The sequence below is a fragment of the Neopsephotus bourkii genome, unplaced genomic scaffold (assembly GCF_033783945.1).
Source record: "Neopsephotus bourkii isolate Nb327-2 ecotype Australia unplaced genomic scaffold, CSIRO-AGI_Nbou_v1 NB_1598, whole genome shotgun sequence".
Taxonomy (NCBI): Eukaryota; Metazoa; Chordata; class Aves; order Psittaciformes; family Psittacidae; genus Neopsephotus; species Neopsephotus bourkii.
In genome coordinates, this window is record NW_026902074.1 from 807,892 (window position 1) to 833,930 (window position 26,039).

The 26,039-nt window shown below is 37.9% G+C and overlaps 1 protein-coding gene across 1 annotated transcript in view; it reads right to left on the reverse strand.

Moving 5' to 3' along the window:
* The window catches only part of SYNPO2 (synaptopodin 2), a 79,914-nt gene extending 54,879 nt beyond the window's left edge, over positions 1-25,035 (reverse strand). Inside the window, 1 exon segment of the mRNA XM_061372121.1 lies at positions 24,788-25,035. Coding sequence (XP_061228105.1) covers positions 24,788-24,916 — 129 coding nt within the window. The 5' untranslated portion in view covers positions 24,917-25,035.
* Positions 25,036-26,039: the final 1,004 nt, after the last annotated feature.

The window sequence follows — 26,039 nt, forward strand, 5'->3', positions numbered from 1 at the left end:
CAGCAGGTCAAAGGAGGTGATCCTGCCCCCTCTACTCTGCTCTCCTGACACCTCAATTGTGTTGTGTGCAGTTCTGGTGTCCTCAACATAAAAAGGACATGGAACTGTTGGAGCAAGCCGAGTGGAGGCCACGAGGATGATCAGGGGACTGGAGCACCTCCCATATGAAGACAGGCTGAGAAAGTTGGGGCTGTTTCAGCCTGAAGAAGAGAAGGCTGCGTGAAGACCTCATAGCAGATGATCTTAAGGTCCTTCCAACCCTAACTATTTTATTATTCTATGATTCTGTATGTGGAAGGATAGAGGAAGAGGACCAAAAAGGGAAGGTGAGAGTAGAACATAGGGGAACAACATACAGTTGTTTTAGACAAAGATGATTTAGAAGTAGATTATGTATGCTCATATATCTGTATCCAGAAGGAAATCAGAGCAGCACACTACAGGTGTTAGAGCTTCGGGAGGGATGAAGGAAAGGTGAGAGATTAGATAAGGTTTTGATGGCAAAATGTGTTCAGATCTGATCCACTTAGTATCTCAGATGTGATGAAAGGAAGGTTTGCAGATAAAGAGCAGTAGTTGGAAATGCAAGTTCTAGATATTTCTAGAAAAAGCTGTACCTGACTCATAAGGTTAGATCCTGGTCTGTAATACTAAACGGGACTATTCTGTGTGGACTCTTAACTCATCCCTACTCCTCATCAGCAGCAATCACTGGAACCAGGTGCTTCACAGGAGCTCTTCAGCATAATTCTATCGCCATTAACCAGGTCTACTGATCAATACAAAAGCTAAACATGTTTCTAAAGAGAGTTTCCTGGAATAGTCCTGGGCCCAAGTTAAGATTTTGGTCCTGGCATCCAAACACCTCAAAAAAAGTGCAAAATTTTGCAGTCATTTTAACCATATTGTAGTAATCTGAATTGGGTTGAGATAGGAAGCTTGAATATTATTTCTGATTTCTTGGTTTGGACTCCATCTTTAGCTCTTTGGGAGTACACAACTGGTCATAAATTTTGATTATTGTTCTGTTCACCAGGCAGGTTTCTTTCAGAAGTAATTATTGAAATTAAACAACAAAGTTCACAACTTTCTCTTGCCATTTTAATTTTAGGAGCATGCCAAAAAAAATGGTGTTTTACAGGTGTGGCTATATCTTGCATGTGTAACGTGAAAAATGGACTAGATTGTCAGGAAGAATTTCAGCTCCTCGCAAGAATTAGGTACTTGACAGTACCAATGGCCCATAACCAAAAAAGATATTACCTGGGGGGGAGAGAAGGAGTAATAATCTTACATTTTCAGTTTCTGATTATGATTGCAAAAGAGCAACCAAGAACCGTGAAGACCTCCAAAATGTACCAGGTTGGAGTTCTGCTTGTGCTGTGTGAAATTTTATGTTGCTCTGGGCTGCAGCTGCTAAATAATGCATAGGAGAACTCAGAAACCTGTCAAATGGAGCACTAAGAGAAGGCAGCAACAGGAAAGGGACTAGGGAATAGGCCTTAACTTTCAAATTGTAAGTTTGACATGTCAGTAACTTGCTTTGCTTTTTCTAGCACTTGGAAAAATATAAACTAAACCATTGCCCTATTACAAGCTTTTGGAACTCTGCTTTGCAAAAGCTGGTTATTTTGAACCTTTGAAGGACAGGGGAACTCAACTGCAAAGTCCAGAACAGTTTGAGGTAACATTTTTTTTTTATAGACTATCACTACACTTCCTTTGGAATATTTTTATCCAGATGCAAAATGTATGCTGCTTCTTGCATACATTTTTGACATTTTTGCTTCTTGCATACATTTTTTTGACACACTTGTTTTACTACTCTCATGTATCAATATATATTTTTTCACTGTGACTTTTCACTCAGACGTAACTATCTGCAAAATCTCCTGTCAAACAAAAGAAGTCTAAGCAGTAGAAAATATACTCCTACATTGTTCAGAAGAATCCCAGTTACCTCAGTTACAAGGAGTACTTTTTCCACTTAAGCCCAGTTTCTTCCCAGATCTCGAGCTTTAGATCAAATGCAATGCATGTTACAAATTAAAATCAGGTATTTGCTTGCTACTGAATACCTATGCCACTGCTGGACAAATTGAATCTACAGTCTTCAGTAAATGCTCAGGATGCTTCCTTTTAGATAAGAAAATATCTCTCATTAAATATCTTTAGATAAGAAAATATCTCTCATTAAGTCAATTAGTAAACACTTAAAAGAAAAAATGATCCAGAGCATCTGAAGGTGTTAGTAGACTATTAGGTTCTTTGTACTGAATGAGGGTTATATCTTGGTCAATGGTTTGGTTAGGATATTTTAAAAATCTGGAGTTGTTCTTCCAGAGCAACCACTGCCCTCCCTGCAGGTGTTCTGCAGGAGTCCTCAGCAGAAGGAAGCAAAGGTTTGCTCACATTCCTTTTCTCTCATGCTGTCGCTTCTGTTTTTCTTTCATCCACAAACTCAGGCGGCAGCTCCTCAGTCCCTGTAGGAAACTGGTGCATCTCTGCTTGTTATGGATCCTGAAAAATGACCAATGTCAGATGGGCCAAGGTGGGCGAATGTAATTATGTCCTGAGCATGCTTGCAACTGTGCAGTGCAGTGGCTTGTGTTAGATAGCACTAATAACCTAATATATTATAAAGCACATCTGTAAAGATTCTGATTTCTATGGTCATTATGCCCATTTCTGATTTAGGGGGCCTGTTTATTTTAATAGTTCACTTAGCTCTACTGATACACTCTAATTGAATTCAACTGAATTATTTTGCTGTCTGCTGCCAGACTTCTCCCTGCCTGGCAACCAGTCCAGGATAGATCTTTAAAAGCAGCACAGGCTCTCTTTTGCAGTCTTTTGCAATATCACCCCCCCTTTCTGTCAGGCAGAGCACTAGATAGGCACAGAGAAGTCTCCTGCTCCACCTGGCCTCCCATTTCCAGCAGCAGAACCCTTGCCCTCCCATCCCAGATACTAACCTTGTAGGTTCCCACAGCTGTGGGACAGTAGTAGCAGCAACAACAGTTTGAGCCATACGTTTTTTTAAATGGGAGATCTACAAAATATATGTCTTTTTAAAATCCATTAAAATATCCAAATTCTAAAAATCCACAATCTACTGCAATGGTGTATTATGGCTGCAACTGTAGATCTCTCCTTTACAAAGTACCTCATAAAGCATCAGCAATGCATGTCTTCCTTTACAGTATAGTGGGAGCTGTGATGAGAAGCATAGAGTCATCTGAAGCTATGCAACATTCTTGGGTTTGCAAAAAACTGAGTACTTGTGATACATCTGTGATACATCCATGAACCTTGTTTGGCCAGGACATTCTCAAATGATCAAACATTAGCAAGGCGGAAGGGGGGTGGAGAGGGCTTTGAAACATTTTGTTCTTGTAAAGCTTAGCTTTGAAGGCTATATTCTACATATACTCAGAAGAATATACAAATGCAGTGAGTCTCATGGCAATTTGAAATGTTCAGCCTTTTCCTTTAAGCTTCCTAAGAATGGGAATTCAGCTACATGGACAGTCTTGCCAAAATACTGTCCTGGTTTTGCTTTCCAAATGTGAAACTGACATTGAAATCACTTGGTCACTTTCTATTACCTTCAGCCTTCAGTGTTCCATAATGCTACAAGCATGAGAAATTATTAAAAAAAACCCATAAGAACACCCCCCCAAACAAACAACAACAACAAAAAATTAGTGGGCCTTTTGAAAACTGAGTTCAAACTGAAACAGGGGGAGAAGTTCAGGTTAGATACAAGGAAGAAATTCTTTATTGTGAGGTGGTGAGGCACTGGCACAGGTTGCCCAAAGAAGTGGTGAATGCTCCATCCCCAGCAGTGTTCAAGGCCAGGTTGGACAGAACCTTGGGCGATATGATTTAGTGAGAAGTGTCCCTGCCCATGGCAGGTTGGTTGGAACAAGATGATCTTAAGGTCCTTTCCAATCCAAACCATTCTGTGATTTTATGGTTCTGTAAACCACATCATAGTTTTTTGAAGTTTAAGGGAACACAGAATATGCCTTGTCTGCAAGAGAGAAATGCAGCAAATTCTTTTATAATGTATGCTCTGAGGAAAAAGTAAATAATATTTACAAGTTCCCTTGATAGAGTAGCCGTACATAAACAGCTTGCACTGAACTTAAAAATTTCGCATTTTCTCCAGTCTTGCATGGAATGCTTGCTAAACAGTCAGCATCCCTCAACCAGCTACTGCATCTTAAAAATACATACACTAGCATGCACTTTTTTAATGCACATTCCTACCATTAACAATCACAAGCCCTATTAAAAAAGGTTTGTGAGACATAACATCATTTTTTCTTACTTTTGTAAATGAAAGATAGGGTACTTGAGGGTTGAAGAACACAGAAAAGCAGATCTTTAATTGGCATGTTGGAGACCTGATTTCATATGTTACATTGTAAAAACTAAGGGGTTTAACAAAAAGATACAGTGGGTGCTCGAATACTGCCCTCTACTTCCTGATAAGCCTCTTGTTTGAATGGCACAGTCAGCCAGAGCTAGAAGGTGTGAGACTACCTCTTTCAGCTTCTTGTGCCGAAAGTTTCAAATGCTGAATCGTGACAGAACTTTTAAGATGAAAAGGGCCTTTTTTCTGTCCCAGCTTGGCTATGTTATCTTTAAGCCATTAGGTGGAAAGCAATGCAGGGAATAATGCTACGATATGTCCTTACAGAATTTACAGTTTCTAATACCACAGCATAGCTGCTTCTGTCATTAATGTTGTTTTATTTGAAATATTTTTTTTATTGTGAGCAGTTTGCCTTAGTGTTGTGGGTTTGAGGAATTTCCAAGTAGCTGAAGTATGTAGGGTGCAGTAGCAGTCACATTATCTCTGCATACCTAAACTGAGTGGTGTTTCCCAGGTTTGTGTTGTGGTTTTGGCAGTCAATGATTTGCAGTGGTGAATGCAGGAGCTCGCTTCCAGGCCAGACCAGAATAAAGTAAATGTAAAGCTCACTTATGAAAGGAGATTTCTCCTTATCTATGGAACTGAAACTAGGAGTAAATGTTTTATTCTTTCCTGGCCTTTTCCCCTTCCCTTTAAAACACTACAGTATCATGCTGATTTACAGCATACTGAAAAACTTAGTATTTTTCTCTTTAAAACTATCCTTATCTTGCCCAAAACAGAAGATAATTTGGTTTGGTTTTATTAAAATCCTCTCTGAACTTTTTACACTGCAGTTATTCTTCTCAAATGAGTCATACAATAACCATTCCCAGTTTGTAGCCAGTTCTCCAAAGAAGCAGAAGAAAAAAGAAACAACTTCCTTTTAAGGGAATGAGACCTGTTTGTAACGACAAACCTCTTTCCATTTCTATTTGAAGGCATTCTCCATAACACAGGAATTGATAGTTATAAAATCCCCTACCTACTTTGTTTGGATTACAAAAGCATTCATAGCTATAGAACATTGTTTAAGGTTAGCCTAAAGCATCTGTATATATGCTCAATAAATTGGGTTAGTGTTGAAATTACACATACAACGTGTCAAACAAGCAGCTAGTTTACCAGAAATCTGTAAGACACAGCCTGAGAATTGTTTAATTTAATTTTAGTTAATATTTTACATAAACAAGTTTAAACAAAAAAGTATTTAGTATGTATGTGGAATGAAAACAGTTTGAAAGTATGTAATTGTAAAGAGAAGAGCTAACACAGCAATTTCTATTAAAGTATGGTTCCCAAAACTCATCATACTACTTGAATGCTGGAGTGTTTGCATGTTCTTAGAATTTAGGAAAATATCTACACGTCACAAATCACTGCAACAATTTCTGTAACCTCTGAAAACCACTGTTACTTTAATAGCAGCTGTGCTGTACATCTGCTCAATCTCTGTCCACAGAAACTGTGCCTTCACTGTGCAATTTGTTCTCAGCCTGTGGTCCTTCCAAACTTCTTCCATTAGCTCTCAACTAGTAATTAACAGTTTATCTAGTAACACGTGTAAAAAAAATTGAACTTCCAAAATTTGGGATTACTTGGGCTTTTCCTCTTGTGGGTGGGATCACTTTGCAATCCATAATATACAGAAATGTGTTCAAAACTTAATGAAAGCTGTAGCCCAGTTAAGAGCCAGATTTCAGTATCTGATAGTACAAGGAAAATAGGCTCACAATAAATCTTAAAGATAGCCATGGGTAAAATTTTTTCAAGTTACTCCTTTTAAATATGTAAAACAGGTATCATTGCATACAAATTAAATTATTTCACTGGATGTGTTACTTAGATGGGAAATAAGAATAGAGTTATAAACTAGCTAAGGGTTGAAGGGAGAAAAAAACCCTGATATTAAATTTATATGCACAAGCTGAGATGAACTAAGTTGTATTGCCATCCATTTAGCTCTGAACCCTGACACTGTAGCTTATTAGAGAAGTGGCGACAACAGAATTCTCTGTAACATGGATTTATATTAGCAGAGGAGCTACAGCAGACTTCTGTGTTGTTAAAATAAATTAATCAAAACCAGCAGGGGTGCATCCTTGAGTTACAATGGCTGCATTATTCAGAAACTGTAAAGATTGAATTTTTAAGGAAATCCAAAAGGCATGTAGTTGGGAAAGAACCAGTTGTTTTTTAATGCTGCCATTTTTAACAATTCTTAGTATAAGACACTAGAGTATTGTTTCAAGCAGGTCTTTGGCATACATCTTCTATAATTTTATTTAATTATCTTCCTCTGAAGTATTATTATTATTATGTACTAACCCAAGCATAGTATGGCATCTCTCATCCTAGATAGATTCTCAAGTACTTTAATGATCTTTGGCCAAAATCTGTGCCAGCTTTAAGACATGTTGGCTAAGTCAAGGATGCAGTTATATACACAGAAGGCTGCAGCCCACACATACATGAGACAGAGCATACTGTGTGTGCCTTCTAGGAGGTAAAGTAATATTTTCTCAACAAAACTTTCAAGAAGGAAAGGGATATTAGTTACAGGGTAGCTAATGCAATTGGGGTGTAGGCACGAGTTGGAATTTGGTTGGGACTCTAAAAGCAGTCTCTCTCCTGCAAATCGATTTTTAGAAAGTGAAATTGCTGCAGAACCCCCAGGTACCCTAATCCTTGCTGGAATTACTCTTCAGTAGTGACTCATTTTGTCAAGAAGGAAGGGCCTTGAAAAACAAAATCACAGTTTGAAATGGAGTTATTTGTGTCTGTTGCACACAAAAAAAACCTGTTGTCAGTTTTTAGGTTTAGCATAGATAGAATTTATTTATAGAATCATACTACTAAATATGACAGACAAATATCACCACTGTTGCTAATTCCATGAGGTGGTGCATTGCTCAGAAATGTAGTGAGCTAGTCACACATAGAGACTTATGGGTGCATCTCCCTTTCCTGAAGACAAGGAACTGAGGTGTGTTTGTTATGGAGGAGCACATATAAAAAGTTTTATCTTTTAAAGACATCATAGTTCCTGTGCATTATGATTTCACTAAACTTCCATGTAAATGTTAAAGTCAATTAATGGAAACAAAGCCTAGGACAAAATCCTATTTGCTTACTTAGGTTAAATTAAGTCCTGGATTTTGCTGCTATCTAACATTCATATTTAGAAAACTTAATGATCTAAAAACCTGTTATCTGAAATTACAGTCATATTCTGCCATGTAACCTTTTTATATTCCCCTGGGTTGTGTTGAAAATGCACTACAGTTTCTCTAGCATGGCTTCATCAGCTTCTGGGAAGTTTTGCCACAGAGGTATGGCCTCACCTATACACTGTGGTTGAAATAAATATTAGAACCTGAAGTCATTAACAGTTTCTGTTTTTTTATCTCTTCTTCCAAACTATAAATCATAGAAATAAGGGTTAAGAAAGATAATTGAAAAATGCTATGGGACTAAAAAAACATTTTCAAATCTTTTTGAGATGTTAAAATGATCATAAGCCTTAAAGAATTTTCTAAAAATAACAAAAGCAGCAAGCTCATGCAAAATGTACAGGATAATCTTGGCTGTATCAAACATCTGGAAAATATAAGTGCACATAAAAGAGCTACTCTTTTTAAGGATTTGTTAATTTTCTTGAATGGGATAAGTTATTATGTAGCTATAAAGTGTCTATTTGCCATCAGACTATTTCATCACAGCATAGCTATAGAATATTTTTTGACAGCCCTAGTTATATTAGTTTAGGACAACAGCATTCCATTTCATTTTGGGTTGCTACCATGCTCTAACTTTGCTACAAGATATCCTGAATCTTTCACCTACTAAATGATAGGTTTAACTTAGTTGCATTGTTATGTCCATGTGGAACCTCCAAATAACCTTAGTATGTATAAATCAAAAACTGTGCCAGATCAGATAAGAAAGCAACAAACAACTGTGTCTTGTACAAAGTGAAGAGGCACTTTTTGTTAGTACTTCTGAAATAAGGCTCTGGCAGCTACAAAGCCAAAAGGCTCCATCTAGTATTTCCCTTTAAATTTATGAAAGTGCTTTAACTTCTAACAAAGGTCAAATGCAAGCTCAAAGACAAGAGACACAGAAGAAGAAATTGAAATCACATTGAAATGTCTTCTTCTTTCATATGCGTTGTGCTGATTTCAGAGCTTATTTGTGAAAGAAAAAATAATCTGAAGGAACATCTGACAATATGACAGCATGGTATTCATGAGCAATTGTTCAAACAAGTGTTAGGGAACCTGTGGTAATGGCAAAGTCAGTCTTCCAAATGCCAAGCACCAAAGAACAGGAGTAGAGGTTAGAAAGGGAATCTGTGGAGGCATAGCTGGAAACTGAAGAGACATTTAAGTGGATGTCATGTAATTTTGTATTTGTCTCCTGAGCAAGTGCTTTCCCTGTGAGTCATATTACTATGTACATTGGAAATTGATTGGTGGTGTAGCACCTTTTCTCATGGCACTGTTTATAGCTGTCTAAGAAACCATTACAGTCAGACACAAATTTCAGCATATTGGTGATGTAAGGAGTCATTTAAAAAAATCAACTGAAGATCAAGAGTGGCATTTTAAGCAGCTGAATAGGAATGTAGAAATTGACATTGCTCTGTTTTCACCTAAAAGAAGATAATCTGACTCAGATTGCTGCAGAAGACTTACAACTTTGCAGACACATCTCTTACTAATATAATTTTGAGGGAAAGTTTCTGTTATATGAACTATTGGCATCTTCTCAAGTTTCTCTGGCAAGCATGCTTTTTAAGGATTGTGTGTGTAGATTTAAAACAGATATCACAGGTCAGCACCTTCATAAATTAAATTCAGTGTCAGAATCAGTGTCCAGTTTCCTTTTCACTTTATTATTTTACCCTGAAACTTACCTTTTTCCTTCTTATTTGCTTAAGCCTAATAATTAATTTAAAGAAAACACACAGTAAGAGCATTTTAATGTCACTTTATCAGAGGATATTGCTTTCCAGTTTTTTTCTTTTTTCTTGGAAGAAAGCATCACCCTGCACATTGAAGTAAAATCTATGTCATCCTCTGTGCCTGAAGAAAGACCCTTGATAAAGGCTGGAAGATGGAGTTGGGGCTTGCTGCTGAAATGGTGTTGCCTTAAAAAGTCCTTAGCTTTGTGTTCAGTCCAAGTGAAGCAGTCATAAAGGTGTATTTCTGACCAATCAAGTGCAGTTGTGGCAGGATCTATATTTAAGATGCTGGTTTAGATTGTGACTAATCGTGTTAAAACTAGAGGTACACAAGTCCTAAGGGAGGCAAATGAAATAGCCAGGATGAAACCCAAGCACATGTAAATATCATCTGGCTTGAGAGTGTCTTGCAAATGTAAAGAAATCAGAAAAGTTCAAGGAAGCTTTTGAATGCAACTAAACTCACTTGGGCCAACGTATAAATTTTGCTTTAACTGACATACAGGTATAACATGAGATTATATGAATCCCTAAGGGAGAACACTGCTTTCTGTAATACTGTGAAACTATAAAAACCAGAGAGGACTTTGTAGAATTTTGTTTCCTCTCCCAGTAAGGAGAAAGCTGTTCAAGAGTCTGGCATAGAAGGAATTGGCAATCACAAAGAAACATGTTCATAAAGCATTTTGACCATGTGCAGACCAAAGATCTCCAAGTATTACACTCAGTCCCAGAATCTGTGGATTACTAAAAATATTATGCTTGTTGAAAGCTGTTGATGCCAGACAGTGTAAGTCTCATTTGAAGGCTTAATCATAATGATCTGATGGAAACTTACTAGAAAAAGCTTTTTAGTTCGATAATGAGCAAGAAAGAGGCACTCCATAGAACTGAGGCAGTAGGTAATTCTTATAGCTGTGACTGTCACTGTGTGTGCATCCAGCATGATTGATCCCATCACTGAAACAAATTGTTCCATGTTCTTCATGGAACACACTGGCACATAAACATGGAACAATTAATATTTTCCAGCCTTTAAAAAAAAAAAGAAATGTTTGGGTCTAGAGCTGTAGTAAAAAGTTTTGGGGAAAGATTTGGTTTGGCTGTCATTTTAGGTAAGCTCGATTGCCATGCTATTGCCTAGAAAACCTAGAAAAGAGCCGCTCTTTTCAGTTTCAGTGAAGATTGTGTTAAAACGTGATCCCATTTCTGCCTCTCTATTTCTACCTCAGTACCCTGTACCTGATGAACCATGCCAGGGTTTAATTCTTTAGAGCTGGATGAGGCCAGAAGCCAGAAGACCTGAATTCAAACCTGATTTGAACAGGCCAATGCATCTTCAGTTTTCACTTGAGTCAGTTAGCACCCAATATCAGTTTGTGCTAATTCCCCATCTCTGCAACTTTTCCAGACCTCTTATGCAAATTAAGCCTTGAGGCAACAACAACTGAATGACCCAGAGGGGTGATAGGGGCCTGAGCACCATTGTCCTCAGGCCACGCATTTCAGTGCTCTGTTCATGTAGTAATTTTTTTCAAATGATGGCCCACAAAGATAACCATCTCTTCAGGCTTAACTATTGTACCCTTTGTACTGTTCTTGCCAGTGTAGAAAAAGAGGCATTCATGGTCCTCTTGCTAAATTTTGATTCACTGGATTGTTTTTCACTGTTCCTATACATACAGAGGAAGAGAACTGTAACTCAGAGTATGAGCAATTTTTGCTTTTGTAGAATGACAAGAGATTTTGAAGTCAAATCCTTTTTTTGTAGTCACAAATTGTGCAATGAAATCAGAAATCTTTAGGTAATGTCATCCTGGTGATGTGGAAAATAATTTTAAAAGGTAGCATATTTAGGAGGTGAATCGGGACCTTTCAAATGAAGACTCAGTCATGGAAAAATGAGTTGGATCACTCCTGTACTGATCTGTTAATTCGAAAGTATTCAAGCAAAAATGGGTGTAAGCTGCAAAACTCTGGTAGATTTCCAGCACCCTGACTGTTCAAGGATTTGATGTACTTTGTGGGAGTCTATTCTTCATTAGATTAGTAAAATAACCTGGTTTTAGAAGAGCTAATGTTACAGACTGAAATCAATGCTGAGAGTGAGGGCAGAGAATGGAAAAGTAGGATAATGAGGAATTTAGGAAAAACCCCATCATTTTAATATAGCTTGAAATTTGGTTTAAATGCAATACAAGACCTGGAAGACTTCTTACATCTCCAGGGCTCCCAGCCCTGTCTACTCTGGCTGTTGTCAAATTGGGCTGGAAGGAGCTGAGGTTTGATACAACCTGTGTTATAAACTATTTTTTTGGTTATTATTTTACTACATATATTCAATAGTCATGTGTAATATCACTACTGCATGTTTATAATAAGCATGAAACAGGTGCAGAAATATGTTTCTGTTTTCTCTTTAAAGGATTATGACTGCCTCTTTCTTAAGGCCTTCTGAAATACTCCTTTTTAGTTAGCTGGCTTTTTAAAGACCAAAATGTGTCCTAAATATAGTGTCATGAAACCACAAATCAAACCCTAGTATGAGTTTATGAAGCCTTCCTTAAGGAGGTTGCATCCTATTTGTATGCAGGGAATAATAAGAACTGAAAGCATTTATGAAGCTGATACAATGATTTAGATTAACTTGATATTATGTGATTCTTGTTTTATATAAATATTTATCTTGAAGGTATTAATTCTACACTTTGAAATTATTTGATCCAGGAGGTACTAAGCTGAACAATACTTAGCAACTTTAGTAAGAAAAGATGAAAGCTAGCAAGCAAAATTTCTCTAAGGTCTCTAAGGTCTTTACAGTAACTTACCTATGATTTTGTTGATTGTGAATAAGAGCACCATCTAATGATAATCAATAATGGAAGTATCATGAAAAGGTGATTATTCAGTCTGGACATAAAGGCATACTGCTAATTCACTTTGAAAGGATCCGGGGCTTGAAAGAAAATGGTGTTCTAGTTCTGATTTCCAGTACAGTTTAATGACTACTACTACTACTACTAATTCTCCTAAACATGCACAACATATCTGAAGACTAACTTTCCCTGATAGTATGGATACCGTAAGATACCATTTTTAGCATTTTGTTTCATAAACCAGTGATGTAATTTTATTATGTATTACTGCATAAATTGCATAAACCTTCCAAGTTTGAGAATGGTTCATTTTCTGTTCATCAGCATAACACACTTGTTCCACTGGCTGAGAATTTGGGTGAAGCCATTCTAATTTCCTAGGTATCACGTTTTGAAATGCAAACAATTCTGAAACTTTGGGGTTTTTTCAGTGATGGATGTCAAACAGCTGCTCCTCTTTAAGTATCTTAGGCATTAAATAGTATTATATGTTTGAAATAGCTTAAAATTGCCATGCTTAATGACAGCTTTTTCTGAATTTGAAGAATCGTATTAGCCAATCTATCCATTCTGCAAGTATTATTTCAGTGTACAGTAAGATCATTATGAATATATGATAATATACAAAGCTATTTATCCTTTTCAGATGATTTGCATATGCATCCTCTGTAATTAAATCAGTGACTTAGGAAAGCTAGCCTTTGAAGTGATCTCTGCAGAGCAGGAAAAAGTGATTTGTGCAACAAAGTGCTGGTCAGTCTATTCCAGCCACATCTGTTAAGCTGTAATAGTTCTGAATTCTGTGAAGAGGGTTTGTGCAGAGCAGAAATTTTCCTGTATTTCTGTCAGTCTGAAGAAAGCTCACTGGAAGTGATGGGCACTATCCTAACCAAGTAACAGAGTTTGAAGTCTGAGGCATTGTTTGCCCACGATTTTCAGTGAATTCACTGAAGGTGATCCTTAAGTAAGTAGCAGTACTTGTTTATTTAAATAAAAGTATGACCAGGAGAATAATAAAAGAGAGCAGAGAAAGAATGTCTGGCAAAGACAAGGATTTAGAGAGATAAAGAGAGATAATATCTGCGGGAGCACCAGTGGGGCACAAGTAAAGCTAATAAAACTCATGGTATGATTCCTGTTGATTGCAGTACATCTTGGAAATGCTTAATATTATACAGGTATAGATAAACATTATGAATACCATTGCATAATTCTCCACATAGGTGCTTTTATTCTGGAAGAAAAGCAGGTTTTTTTGCAAGACCCTTATCACCTTGCCAAAGTGATGTATCTGCAGGATGGGTGTGCCAACACGAGTTATTGTCTGACTTGTCCAGGCACAACTGAAAAGGTTGCTACCCACAGCTGCCTGGAACTCCTCTCTTTCTTCCTTCCTGTACTAACCTGGAGGTTTCTAGCCTTCAAATCTTACAGATGAGCTGTTTGTATGGTTGTTCCCTGAGCTTTCAGGCAAAATAAGGTGAGTTAGCAAAGTCCTGTTACCTAAATTATTTAAGAAATACCTGCTTATTTCAGACAACACAAGTGTGGCTGCTTGCAGAGTTAAAAAAAGCAAGAGCACTGTTACAGGTAGCCCCTTCAAACAATAAATATTTGCAACTGAGAGGTATGTCCATAGTCTAAATTTTCTCCTTAGCTTGCACTGATATGTTAACTGTCTAATAAATGGCCTCTAGTTCCTACTAACACCAGTCTAACGGCTGTTATTAGCAGTTACTTCACACTATTACAAATATACAAACTGAAATATCTTCATCACAAATGAGTACCTTTGTTCTTACAAAGACTTTCAAGACAGCTTGGAAATGAAATGTACAATTACCAAATAACCTGAAAACATTTGAATTATGTAACAGTGTTACTGGAATACCCTGAAGTCTAAGGTTATTTTGTTCCTTTGAAGGGAATGACTTCTGACAGATACAGAAAATAGTAGCAAGTAGATCCCTAATAAAAACTGCTACACCCTTCCCAATGAGGATTTTTATTCATTATATCTGCTAATTAAATAACTTCACTATATTGTACATACTAAGGCCTGACCCTTTATTTTTTGAAGTCAATGGCAAAGCTCCCATTGAGTTCATAGGAAAAAATGTAGCTCCTTTGTTAAGGCTTCCACTATAGCAATTTCAACTGTTAGGCTTTTAAAACAAAGATTAAGCTTTGCCACCTTTTCCTGCAGACAAGTGATGCAGAGGGTTGACCAATGTACAGGGGGGTTGTACAGGGGGGTTAGAGGAATTAGCTTGCTTAAGCAAAGGTATTGTCTGTACCTATCATGCCTACTAAGCAGAACAAAGGCACTAACTATTGATAAGGAAAAGCAGACACTTGGTTCTATTGACAAGGAGAAGCAAACACCTGATTCTACCGATAAGCACCTATTGGTAGGGAAAAGCAGACCCCTGAATCTACTGTTAAGGGGGAGAAGTAGATGGTTTATGGCTGGGACCAAACCCTAAGGCCATACATGAAGACTAAAAGGTGAAAAGTTCAAGAAGAGGAAGACTCATTTACTTCATCTTGAAGACCCCTACCCACAGGAGGAAGACTCATTTACTTCATCTTGAGACCCCTGCCCATGACCAGAGGGGGCACTGCGCAGGTGCAAAGGACCTTCTAGCTCATTGTAATATGAAGCAGGGATAGGACATGAATATGTATAGGCGTATGGTGCAACCTTATAAATGTAGAGGGAAACAACACTGGGGCACACATGACTTTGAGGAATTATCCCCGTGCATCTCAGCACTGAATAAAAAGCATACCTACTTTACAACTTTTAACGAGTTGTGGAGTCAATCCGTGCATCGCAAGGTGATCCTAATACTCCTTCTATTAGTCAGAAAGTACTAGGAAGGGAAAATGTGGTCTTATAAATTATGTTCCACTTTGATTCTGTTTGTTTTTCTTTCTGTTACTGTAAAGTGACAGAGTTATCTTTATTTAAGAAACTTTCTTGACATTTAATATTGTAGCAATTTATGCCATACGTGGCATGTTTATGCTTTAGAGAACATATCAAATGAAACCAGCAGCATAGAAAACCATAGCTTATCTACTTCCTTCGTAGTTTTGACCCATCACGAGTGCTTCTGCAAATGAATTGTAATATAAAACAAGCTTACAAAAGCCAAAGCATCCAGCTTCCTAAATGGGACCATATTTCTAAAATACACTTACAAAATGTGAGTTTATAAAACAATGATTCTACAGCTACACAGTCCAGGATGACATAAGTCTTTTGAAGCAAAAAGTTATCTGTACGTTTGATGCCCTACCCTAGAGGTAGGGAGCAGATACCAAACAAAGAAGGATTCAAAATAGAATCATAGAATCTATTAGGTTGGAAAATACCTTTAAGATCAAGTCCACCTTATATTTATGGGGAATTAGAAAGAAGAGTGTTTCCCTGCTAAACAAGAAAAGAAGGTTCCATGCTGTGCCCATGTCTGCAGCACACAATAGAGAGCTAAGAGTGTAAGCCCGTTGGCTCTGGAGAGCTTAGAGCTAGGTTTTTGTTATAGTTTATCTTCTACTTAAGCAACAAATAAAGCAGCCAGTTCTTCATTGTTCTTAGCACCCCACTGAGAGCAAGGCACGGAGGTATTTTGAAGATTTCTGGTTTTCATGTTTAACACCATGTTATATTGGCATGTAATCAGAAAAAGAGCACTTTGGTTTTGGTGCATGCTGAAGCATTTCAGGCCAAATGTGCATTACTCTCATTGTAACATCCATACTGACTGTGGACTGCAGATTCTAATGAAATGGAACAGATGGGAAAAATTAGAGAAAAGGAAGAAGAAATTTGCTGTGTAACTTCTGTACATTAGATCTGAAATTTAAAACCTTCAAGCTGATATCCAGGCTTTTGTTCTTAACTTCCACTTTCGTTCCAGCCAGTGAATAGTGCTTGTAAGTACTGGTTGCAATCTAAATGTTACCATTTTTGTCCATAGTTAATTTCATGCACAAAATTGTTCCTCCTGAAGCTGAAGGTATCTCTACAAATCAGTCTCTTTTTTACAGAGTGCTAAGCATTTATCTCATGAAATATGGTCCCTTGAAATATTTCTGCTCTAAATATTTCTGCTGTAAATATAAAGAACAGCAAGGTCTGTATCTGGGAGAAAACCCTTCCATGATATGCATAAATTGCTGGCTGTATCCTCTCACTCTGACACAATCCCAAAGGGCTTAGTCAACAATATTTTCTGTTGTGATATTTTAATGTGAGCTTGGTCAAAAGTCTTGCTATTACATTGACATTCACAATAAAAATGTAATAGAAAATATAGAACAATGAAATATAATAATGCCATGTGATGTATTTTAAATGTTTCCAACAAAGAAACTAAAAAATGAAGCAAAGCTCTATACAATGCAGATAATCTAATTTAGTAGGAATACACTGTTGGTTTGGGGTTTCTTAAGTTGTTTAGTATAAATCAGTGTGAATTATGTTGTTCATTCTATTCTATTGGAATCTTTCTTAGCATGAGAGTTGGAAAAGTATCTATTGGAAATGAGCAGAAATTAATACTACCATGTATCCAAAGCATGTGTGTATTTCCTAAATACGGTGGAAAGCATGCCAAAACCAGCTTGGTATGTAGTTCTGTATATCCAAAGCAGGATATACAATCATGTGGTAGTTCAGCCTGCAGTTTTTAAACGACTAGATGGGACTTCAGTACCAAACATTTCCACTGGCGCAATAGCTGGAATGCAAGAGTTTGAAACACAGACCCTTAAGCTTTGGAAGTATATATAAACCTTTGCTGGTAAAGCTGTACGATCTTTGTTTGCTCATTATTTTTATAACTAGCAATGGCAGATTTCCGGGAACAGTTATTTAGCAGTGGTCTATTTTAGTTAGATTTTGGGAACTTTAATTGTTATTTTGTTTTGCAGAATAAGTGAATATACCCTCTTCCCAGTTTGTCAATGAAAGTTTTGTCATTTACTTAAGTAGAAGTATGTCATCTAAACATGTGCAAAATGGCTATTAAATTGGGTCAAGGCTTATCAAAGCGGAGTCAAAATCCTCTCCAGAAAAGTCAGATGGAAATACAGTTTTCCAACTAACTCTTTATGTAAAAGAACATGTAAATATGCCATACAGGATTTTCTGAATATCAGCAAATACCAGCTGTGTCAGATCATCTGAAGAGTGAATTTGAAAATAAGAGTTTGTCCAGGCTGCAAAAACAAACTATGTTTGGAAACGTATTGGCTAGCAAACTTAAACAACCAGTTTTAAGTACAGTCCAAGTAAGGCAAGTTGTATTTAAAATCATGTTGGTTAACTCTAAACTTCCTCCCTTTTCTGCCAGAGTTCAAGTAGCATATTTTAAACATGGCTTGTTCTGTCTACTGCTAATGCATGAAGTTGATTCAAATTCCGTTTAACATGTCAATTGATACAAATAAGGAAGTTATCAGGAGGGTCACGCTTTACACAGCGTGCTGAGCATCCTCATTTTAAACACAGTAGCATACAGTAAGATCCTACTTGACTATGCATTAATGAATATATTTTCTGAAGCAGATGGCACCAAAGCTTCAAGTCCAAGATGGATGTGATCTGAAACACAGAACAATCTGTTACCTTCATCTTACTAGGAGCATGGTGCTCCTAGGCTATCACTGCAGATGCAAGCAGGGGAGCTAAAAACCCCTGCTTCAGCAACTGATGGTTTATACTCATCTGTGTGATTTAGCACTGAAATTAAGTAGGAGCACAGGAATAACACAGCTATATTTATTGTGTCTCAACTCGAATGTAGTGATCAGAATCTCTGCTTTTATTAACCTATTTTTTCTGCCTGGAAGTGTAAGCATTTGCTAATGGTGACAGTGTATGAGAATGACAGGAGCTTGAAAAAGTTTCCTAAAACCCAGAAGCCTTGATGTACTTTGTGAATGGACCAACTGTGTGCTAACATACCTCTCATATATATGACAGTGTCAGGCTTTGCCTTACTTCAGGATCAAAAGCATAACTGCACTACCATGTCTTATTCTTCCTTTTTTTTTTTCTACTGGACTAAATGTAAAGGTGAATTTGATGAAAGTCACTTGAGGTTGTTCTGCATGTGTCAACTATTTTGGGTAGGTGCGGGGAGGAAGTCAAACTATCACAACAAAGCCCACCTCTGTGTACATCCAACATTAAGTAATCTTATTCAGACATCAACTTTTTACACCATTGGTCTGGGTTGTTCCCAAGTCTTTCTGTTTCAGGTTCCAATGAATCCAAAATGATGAAACTGAGACTTGAATTGAAATCTGAGCATTTTGATGGACAAGTGCACAAGTCTAAAATGACCAGGCAGCCAGTTCTCACATCTGAGTAATTACTGAGTCAAAGCTGAAGCTACTACTGCTACAGCAGGAGCAGAAGTCTGTTAATTGGCAGAATAGTCACAAAGTGTAAATTTTGCATGCAGCCTAGTTAAAGCCGTTGGATCTTAACTCTCAGTTACCAAAGTATTTCACAGGATTAATTAGTACTACCTTTAACATTTAGGAGAAAATTGAAAATTACATTATATTTGGCATGACTGGTCACAAGAAAATGTCCATTGTAGAGCTAAAATTTTCAATGGCCAAGATCACATTTGTAAGTTTCAAAACATTCATGAATTTCTTTCAAATAACTTGATATTTTAGAGGATAGGCATTGTAATTGTAGTTCTACACTAGCAAACTGACATGGTAGAAATTAAAGGAAGGGAAATGTTACTATTTTATTTTTCTAAAGATTGATCATACGGATTTTTAAACATCTGTTGATTTTTACTTTTAGGCTACTGACTGGAAAAGAGAACTGAATTTCCTTTGAAGTGTCTGGAGGTTCGAGTCATGGGACTTAGAGCCCTTGAATACTAGAACTATTTGGGTAACTTTGGGAACTTAAATTAGCAATACTTTGACTTTACAATGAGTTCATCAAATTGGTGTTTGGTGTAAGTAACCTTACACCAAAATGAGAATAATACAACCAGATAACTTAATAGAGTTACATCACAGCTGAATTGTAAATCTAAATCATCTATAGGACAACTCCATTAAATTACCTGCTGCAAAAGAGGTGCTTCTAAAAGAATACAGCTTCATTTTATATGAAATAGCTGGTATTGTTAAGTATTAGTAGAAAGCCTCACAGGACTTTCTTCCAAATGCTAGTCCAGAAAATCACCCACATTTTGTGCTTACAGTTTTTATATCTTTTTTAATTGAAAACTGCAAAGAAATTTACAAGAAAAAATCTATTACATTCATGAAAAAAGCTTTCTTTCATATATCTCACAGTGGAAACAGAAAGAACAGCATGTCACTTGGCTGTTATATACCTTGAATTCTTAGCCATCTAGGGTCAGTGTTGTACTGAGATTTCCCAGCTGTTTCCTGCTTCAGGAAAGTTGTCCTACAGTGCAATACTGACATGGTTTAGTGCCTTGGTGCATACACAGCACAACTGATACAAGCAGTTTCCTCAGCTTTACACTTCTGATTATATATTTTTTTTTATAACATTCATTTATTGGATATTATTCTTAGCACAATATGTCAGTATTTGAAATAGATTTTATGGTATATGTGGACAGCATATAGAATATCTATAATCTTATTAACTGAAAATAAGTTTTTTATGAAGTATGTAAAACATTAGTGGACATACCAAAGTAAGCTAATGTACGGAGCCAGGGTTGGGAGGAGGAAGTGTGTTAAACAGTTTGTATGCCTCTATCGAAAATATGTCAAATGTTTGCAAAATTTATGTTTCTGAATAAGAGTTAAAAATTAAAAAAAAGGGGGGGGAAGGATTCTTTGTAGTACTTTAAAGAAATTCCATTTGTTGCAATCTCACATCTAATGAATTACTGAAATATCTTGAATCTAATTTAATGGATGCAAAACTATTTGCTGATGAAAATTTCCTGGTTTCTGTGGTGTTGAGAAAAAAAATACCGAGATGTTTTTTGTGAAGGCAAAAGGTTTGTCTAGCTCTCTGTTAACACTTCCCACGATAATGAAAGACAACACTTCATACTACAGGCAAAACTCTCATTTATTTTAGTGGAAATGTGTCCTGGGTTCAGCAGTAGCAGTCATTTTTCTCCTTGGTAGCTGGTGCAGTGCTGTGTTTTGACTTTTGGGCTGGGAATAGAGCTGATAAAAATGATGTTTTGGTTTGGCCAAGGACTTTGTGAGCCTCATGCTCTGCCAGGGAAGAGGGGAAGCCGGGAGGAAGCAGAGACAGGACACCTGACACAAACTGACCAAAGAGGTATTCCATACCACAGCACGTCATGCCCAGGAGGTAACTGGGAGTTACCCGTAAGGGCTAAGGGGACTGCAGGGTTGGAGGAGGTATCGGTCGCTGCTTGGTCAGGCTGGGGCAGGGGGGGGGCGAGTTATCGGTCACCTGGTGATGAGGTGGTGTATTCTCTTCACAGTATCACAGTATCACGGTATGTTAGAGGTTGGAAGGGACCTCAAAAGATCATCTAGTCCAATCCCCCTGCTGGAGCAGGAACACCTAGATAAGGTTACACAGGAACGTGTCCAGGTGGGCCTTGAATGTCTCCAAAGAAGGAGATTCCACAACCTCCCTGGGCAGCCTGTTCCAGTGTTCCGTCACCCTCACTGAGAAGAAGTTTCTTCTCAGGTTTAAGTGGAACCTCTTGTGTTCCAATTTATACCCATTTCCCCTTGTCCTTTCATTGTTTGCCACTGAGAAGAGCCTGGTTCCATCCTCGTGACACTCCCCCTTTATATATTTATATACACTAATAAGGTCACCCCTCAATCTCCTCTTCTCCAAACTATAGAGACCCAGCTCCCTCAGCCTCTCCTCATAAGGGAGATGCTCCACTCCCTTAATCATCTTAGTTGCCCTGCGCTGGACTCTCTCCAGCAGGTCCCTGTCCTTCTTAAACTGAGGGGCCCAGAACTGGACACAATATTCCAGATGAGGTCTCACCAGGGCTGAGTAGAGGGGAAGGAGAACCTCTCTCGACCTACTAACCACCCCCCTTCTAATACACCCCAGGATGCCATTGGCCTTCTTGGCCACAAGGGCACAGTGTCAGCTCATGGTCATCCTGTCGTCCACTAGGACCCCCAGGTCCCTCTCCCCTACACTGCTCTCTAACAGGTCGTTCCCCAATCTATACTGGAACCTGGGGTTGTTCCTGCCCAGATGCAGGACTCTACACTTTCCCTTGTTATATTTCATCAAGTTATTCCCCGCCCAACCCTCCAGCCTGTCCAGGTCTCTCTGGATGGCAGCACAGCCTTCTGGCGTGTCGGCCACCCCTCCCAGCTTAGTGTCATCAGCAAACTTGCTGATAGTACACTCAATTCCCTCATCTAAATCGTTGATGAATATATTAAATAATACTGGTCCCAGTACCGACCCTTGAGTCACTCCACTAGATACAGGCCTCCAACTAGACTCGGCCCCATAGACTACAATTCTCTTCCCTTGTTATTTCCTTTATCATTACTATTATTGGTGGTAGCAGTAGTGATTTGTATTATACCTTAGTTACTAAACTGTTCTTATCTCAACCCGTGGGAGTTGCATTCTTTTTGATTCTCCTCTCTGTCCCTCCGAGAATAGGGGAGGCAAAGAAGGGGGGGTGGGGTGAGTGAACAAGCTGTCTGGCTGGGGTTAAACCATGACAATATGCTGCAAGAGCTGGGCAAAAAGCAGTGGGGAGACAGCTTACAATTTTTTTTTTTCTCTAAATGTAATAAAACAGTATTTTAAAAGGCATAAGCCAAACTTCAGTAACTTATTTCATTAGCTTTAAAAACCAGTATATTTCCAGTAACAAAAGAATAGGCAAGTGTGACTTTAGGATTTTTGTATCTTGCCATGTTTTCATGGATTATCTCATTTCCCCCTGTTTTACATCCCTCTCCCTTTTAGATCTGTATTGTGACTGCTTTGCTTGTGACTGGGGCCTGAGTGTGCTTCCTTCTGCAGCAGTCCAGGGATATACCCTGCTCAGGCTGTGACAGCAACAGGAAGAACAACGCCTCTGCAGCCTTCACAGCTCCTGCAAGCTGAGACACCAAGACCAGAAATGCACCCTTCTGACAAAAACTTGGTTGGTATAAATTGGCAACAACCCCCTGAATCCATGGAGTTACATTAGTATACATCAGTGGAGAAGCTGAACCTTGAACTGCAAAAACCCCCTCCAAAGGCCCAGAAAACCAAACCAATTTTTTACTGTGTTTAGGACACAAGCTTTGGATTTTTGAGCCAGTAGGATAATTGTTATACACTAGTTGAGCAATTCCTTATTCTTTTGTGAGTTGCTAAGTTCTGTTTTTATGGGTAATAGAGTAAGAGCTGAAAACCTTGTGTCTCCACAGAAGATGTCACACACAGTGTAGCTGCACTTGTGATGCCTTAACCTGACAGTGGTGCCTGACCTGGAGGCCCATGTCTGTGTGCCTCTGAGTGCCCTGGAAGGGACGGCAAAGGTTGCTGATGGAGTGAGTCCCAGAGAAAGCTGTAGCCTGTCAAGTCTGAGTTTCAGGTTTTCAGCCAGATACTGGTGTCAGTTTTCAAATCCTACTGGTTGTGACCAACTCTTACGCATGGAGAAATGAGGGATCTGGATCTCATAAAGCACCCAATTCACCATGCTTGTAACACTTGTATATGCTGATGCGCACGTACTCTTACAAAGAGTGTTCTGAAGTACTGTGTTGCATGGCCTTTTGATTGGGATCATTTGCAAGAAAATGAACTCATGCTTCTTTGAGATATTTTTTCTAAAAATACGTATTATTCTTTTTCTACATTTAGATAGATTTCACTGGTGCATTTTCCCATTAGAAGTAAGGCACAACTGTTACCATGTATCGAGTTCTCAAATCCCAAATATAAGTGGTAAAACAAAAACCCAGACTTAAGTGCCAGTCTAGGATGTTAATATTCCATTTTAAAGCTTAATCAGAATTCTGTGTTCAAGCTACTGTTCTTTTTACTTTTGGTTTTATGTAATCAGGGTCACTTGCCTTTTACCATTAATTACAATGTTTTAAGTTCTAGCTACAATTTTTCACTAGATGGCAGGATTCAACTGTTACCGTTATGGGTGGCTTTACTTACAAAGCAACAGTTGCCCATAGTAGGAAAATAAGTCCCAAGTCTTGCAAAGTATCAAAACAAATGAAAAACCTAACAGTAATGAGAAAAAAGGAGCACTCAATAAATCCTAGCTCTATTACTGAATATGAGTAATATTATGGCCTGGCAATAATCGAAAATAATAACGAAAGATGTTCTTGTCTTGACACAGGAACTAAAATGTTCTTCTTTTATAAAAGAAGGTAATATACTGTTTCTTACTGTAACTTACTGCTATTTGTGAAAAGGTTAACTGACACAGCAAATTAAATTTAACTAAATAATAAATGCATTGAGAGCTTAAGAGAATTGGAACTTAAAATAGCTAACCTACTGCTCTAAAATACTACATCAAAGTACAAAAAGCTTAACACTCAATGTACTGGACTACCAAAACACTAAAAGGTGATAAGATACATTTTAATCTCTATTGCTCAGTTTAACAAGGCAGAATGCACTGTAGGATGAGCAGTCCCAGTATCATTTCATCCAGTGGTATTTTGCTGACCTCTGAGCTCTGGACAAGATTTGTCTTTCTTGTATATTAGAAGAGAATACAGCTCCTTAGAGTTACATAAACCTTAATAACCATGACAAATCTTCATTGTTGCACCAGTGGAGAAGCTGTTGCAATGGAGTGAGCATTGATTTTTATCAAAACTATTTTTTAACTATGATTTTTGCAACTTGGGGTTACCAGTTCCTATTTTTTTATTTATTCTGAATTTCTACTGTCTGTTTTGCTCTCATTTTATACATGAAAATAATTATGAAGTGGTCAATAATTAGTAATTAGTGTTCCTCACAAAATAGAAGAGGGGGTGTTTGGCATCAATAAAAGCTGCTTCCAAGACTGAATAATTTTCCAAAACCAGAGATAACACAGTGTAATGCTTTGCAGGATTCCCAAAATAGTAAGAACATTTTCTCATTATAAAACTGTATTTATTCTATGCCTAGAATGTATCTGTGTATCTATTCTATGCCTAAGTATCATAGATGACTGTAACAGCATTTCCTAATATGAGATTCAGTTTTGTGCTTGCCGAGTGCATTCAAAACCATACAGCGAATCAAACTGAAGCTGAAAGATACACATCATTTCACTCTTTCAAACTTTTAACATTTAAGATATTTGCAATACTAGCAAACTACTAAAAAAGTAGTCTTTTATTGACACAAACATAATCAGCACTGGTAGAATCTCTGGAAAACATGTTAGCACATTAAACAAGCATCACAATAAGACCCACACCAACTATTTCACTGAAAGCAGTATATATTTAAACAAACCATTCTCAAAACACGATAACATCTTTCTCTCATGATCCTACCTTGGCGATTTGCAAAGGCTGCTGTTGCTCCTTGCCACCTTGCAATCTAAAGCCCCAAGGTGCCCCTCCGCTCATAGCAATGCAGAGGTAATCCCCTGTGCCCATTTTCCTGGTGCAGTTAGGCAGCATTCATTTACAGAACATGAAAAATTTGTCTTGCAGATGTTCAACGAGCTGGAGATTTGTCTGCCAGGCAGAGATGGAGCCCCAGAGCACCACACTGTTGCTGCTGCTGTGTACTGCACTAGCAAATGTAGTCATTCAGAAGAATGTAAGCACTCCCTCCAATCAAGGGCACAACCCACTCATTCGTCAGATTTCTATGCTCAGCCCACCTTCAAAGTAAAATAAGTAACATTGGGGAAATGCACACAAAGAAACTCGGCCATGAGGCAGAAAAGACTGTGTTTGAACATGGTTCTTTTGACAGCTAAATCAAAACAACAGCAAAAAGAAGTGTATGTTTCCCAGTGACAATTTAGGATGTAAGTTTACTTTATTAAATGGTGCCAGATGTTTTAAACTCTAATGTACCCATTTCTTGTGTTCATACTCCAAACAAAGAAGAAAGCAGAATCTCAAATGAAACCACACATATAACTGAATAACTGATAATACTTAGATTGAACTGGGTTTATGATTTTCATCTCTACCCTGCATTTACTTTATTGAGCACTGTAGGTATTCCCACCCCCCACCCCCCCCCAAAAAAAAAAAAAAAAAAAAAGGACAAAAAGAACACAAAAGAGATTTCTAATTTCCTTGCCTTGGGATTGTTTCTTTTGCTGGTTCACTCTAACCTCAGTATAGTTAAACATCCACTGCTATTTAGCAATGACCTGAATCATTATTAGACCCTCATAATACCTGTTCCTATGCATCCTGTTGCTTTTCCTACCAGAGAGAGGAAGAGGGTTAGTGGAATGAAGTATTGGATCTGTCTCCTGATGCTGTCAATGGATGATTTACATTTTGTCATTAAAGGGGAACCTTACTATAAAAAAAGATTCAGGGGGAAATTAATTTGCTGGTGCCTTACAAGACCTGGGTTCAGTTCCAGTTCTTGTTGCTGACTTGAGGTAATGAATACTGTAAACAGCTGAGCTCCTCTAGGTCTAGCTGGAGTGGTTTAAGAGATAGGCTGTTCTTCACCAAGGGATGAATATTGTCCTAGCTGTGTGTTAACAACTGACAGCATAAGTGCTCCTACTCAACTCAGCCTTAAGTCACTTAGCTTGGCTTGAATTACACT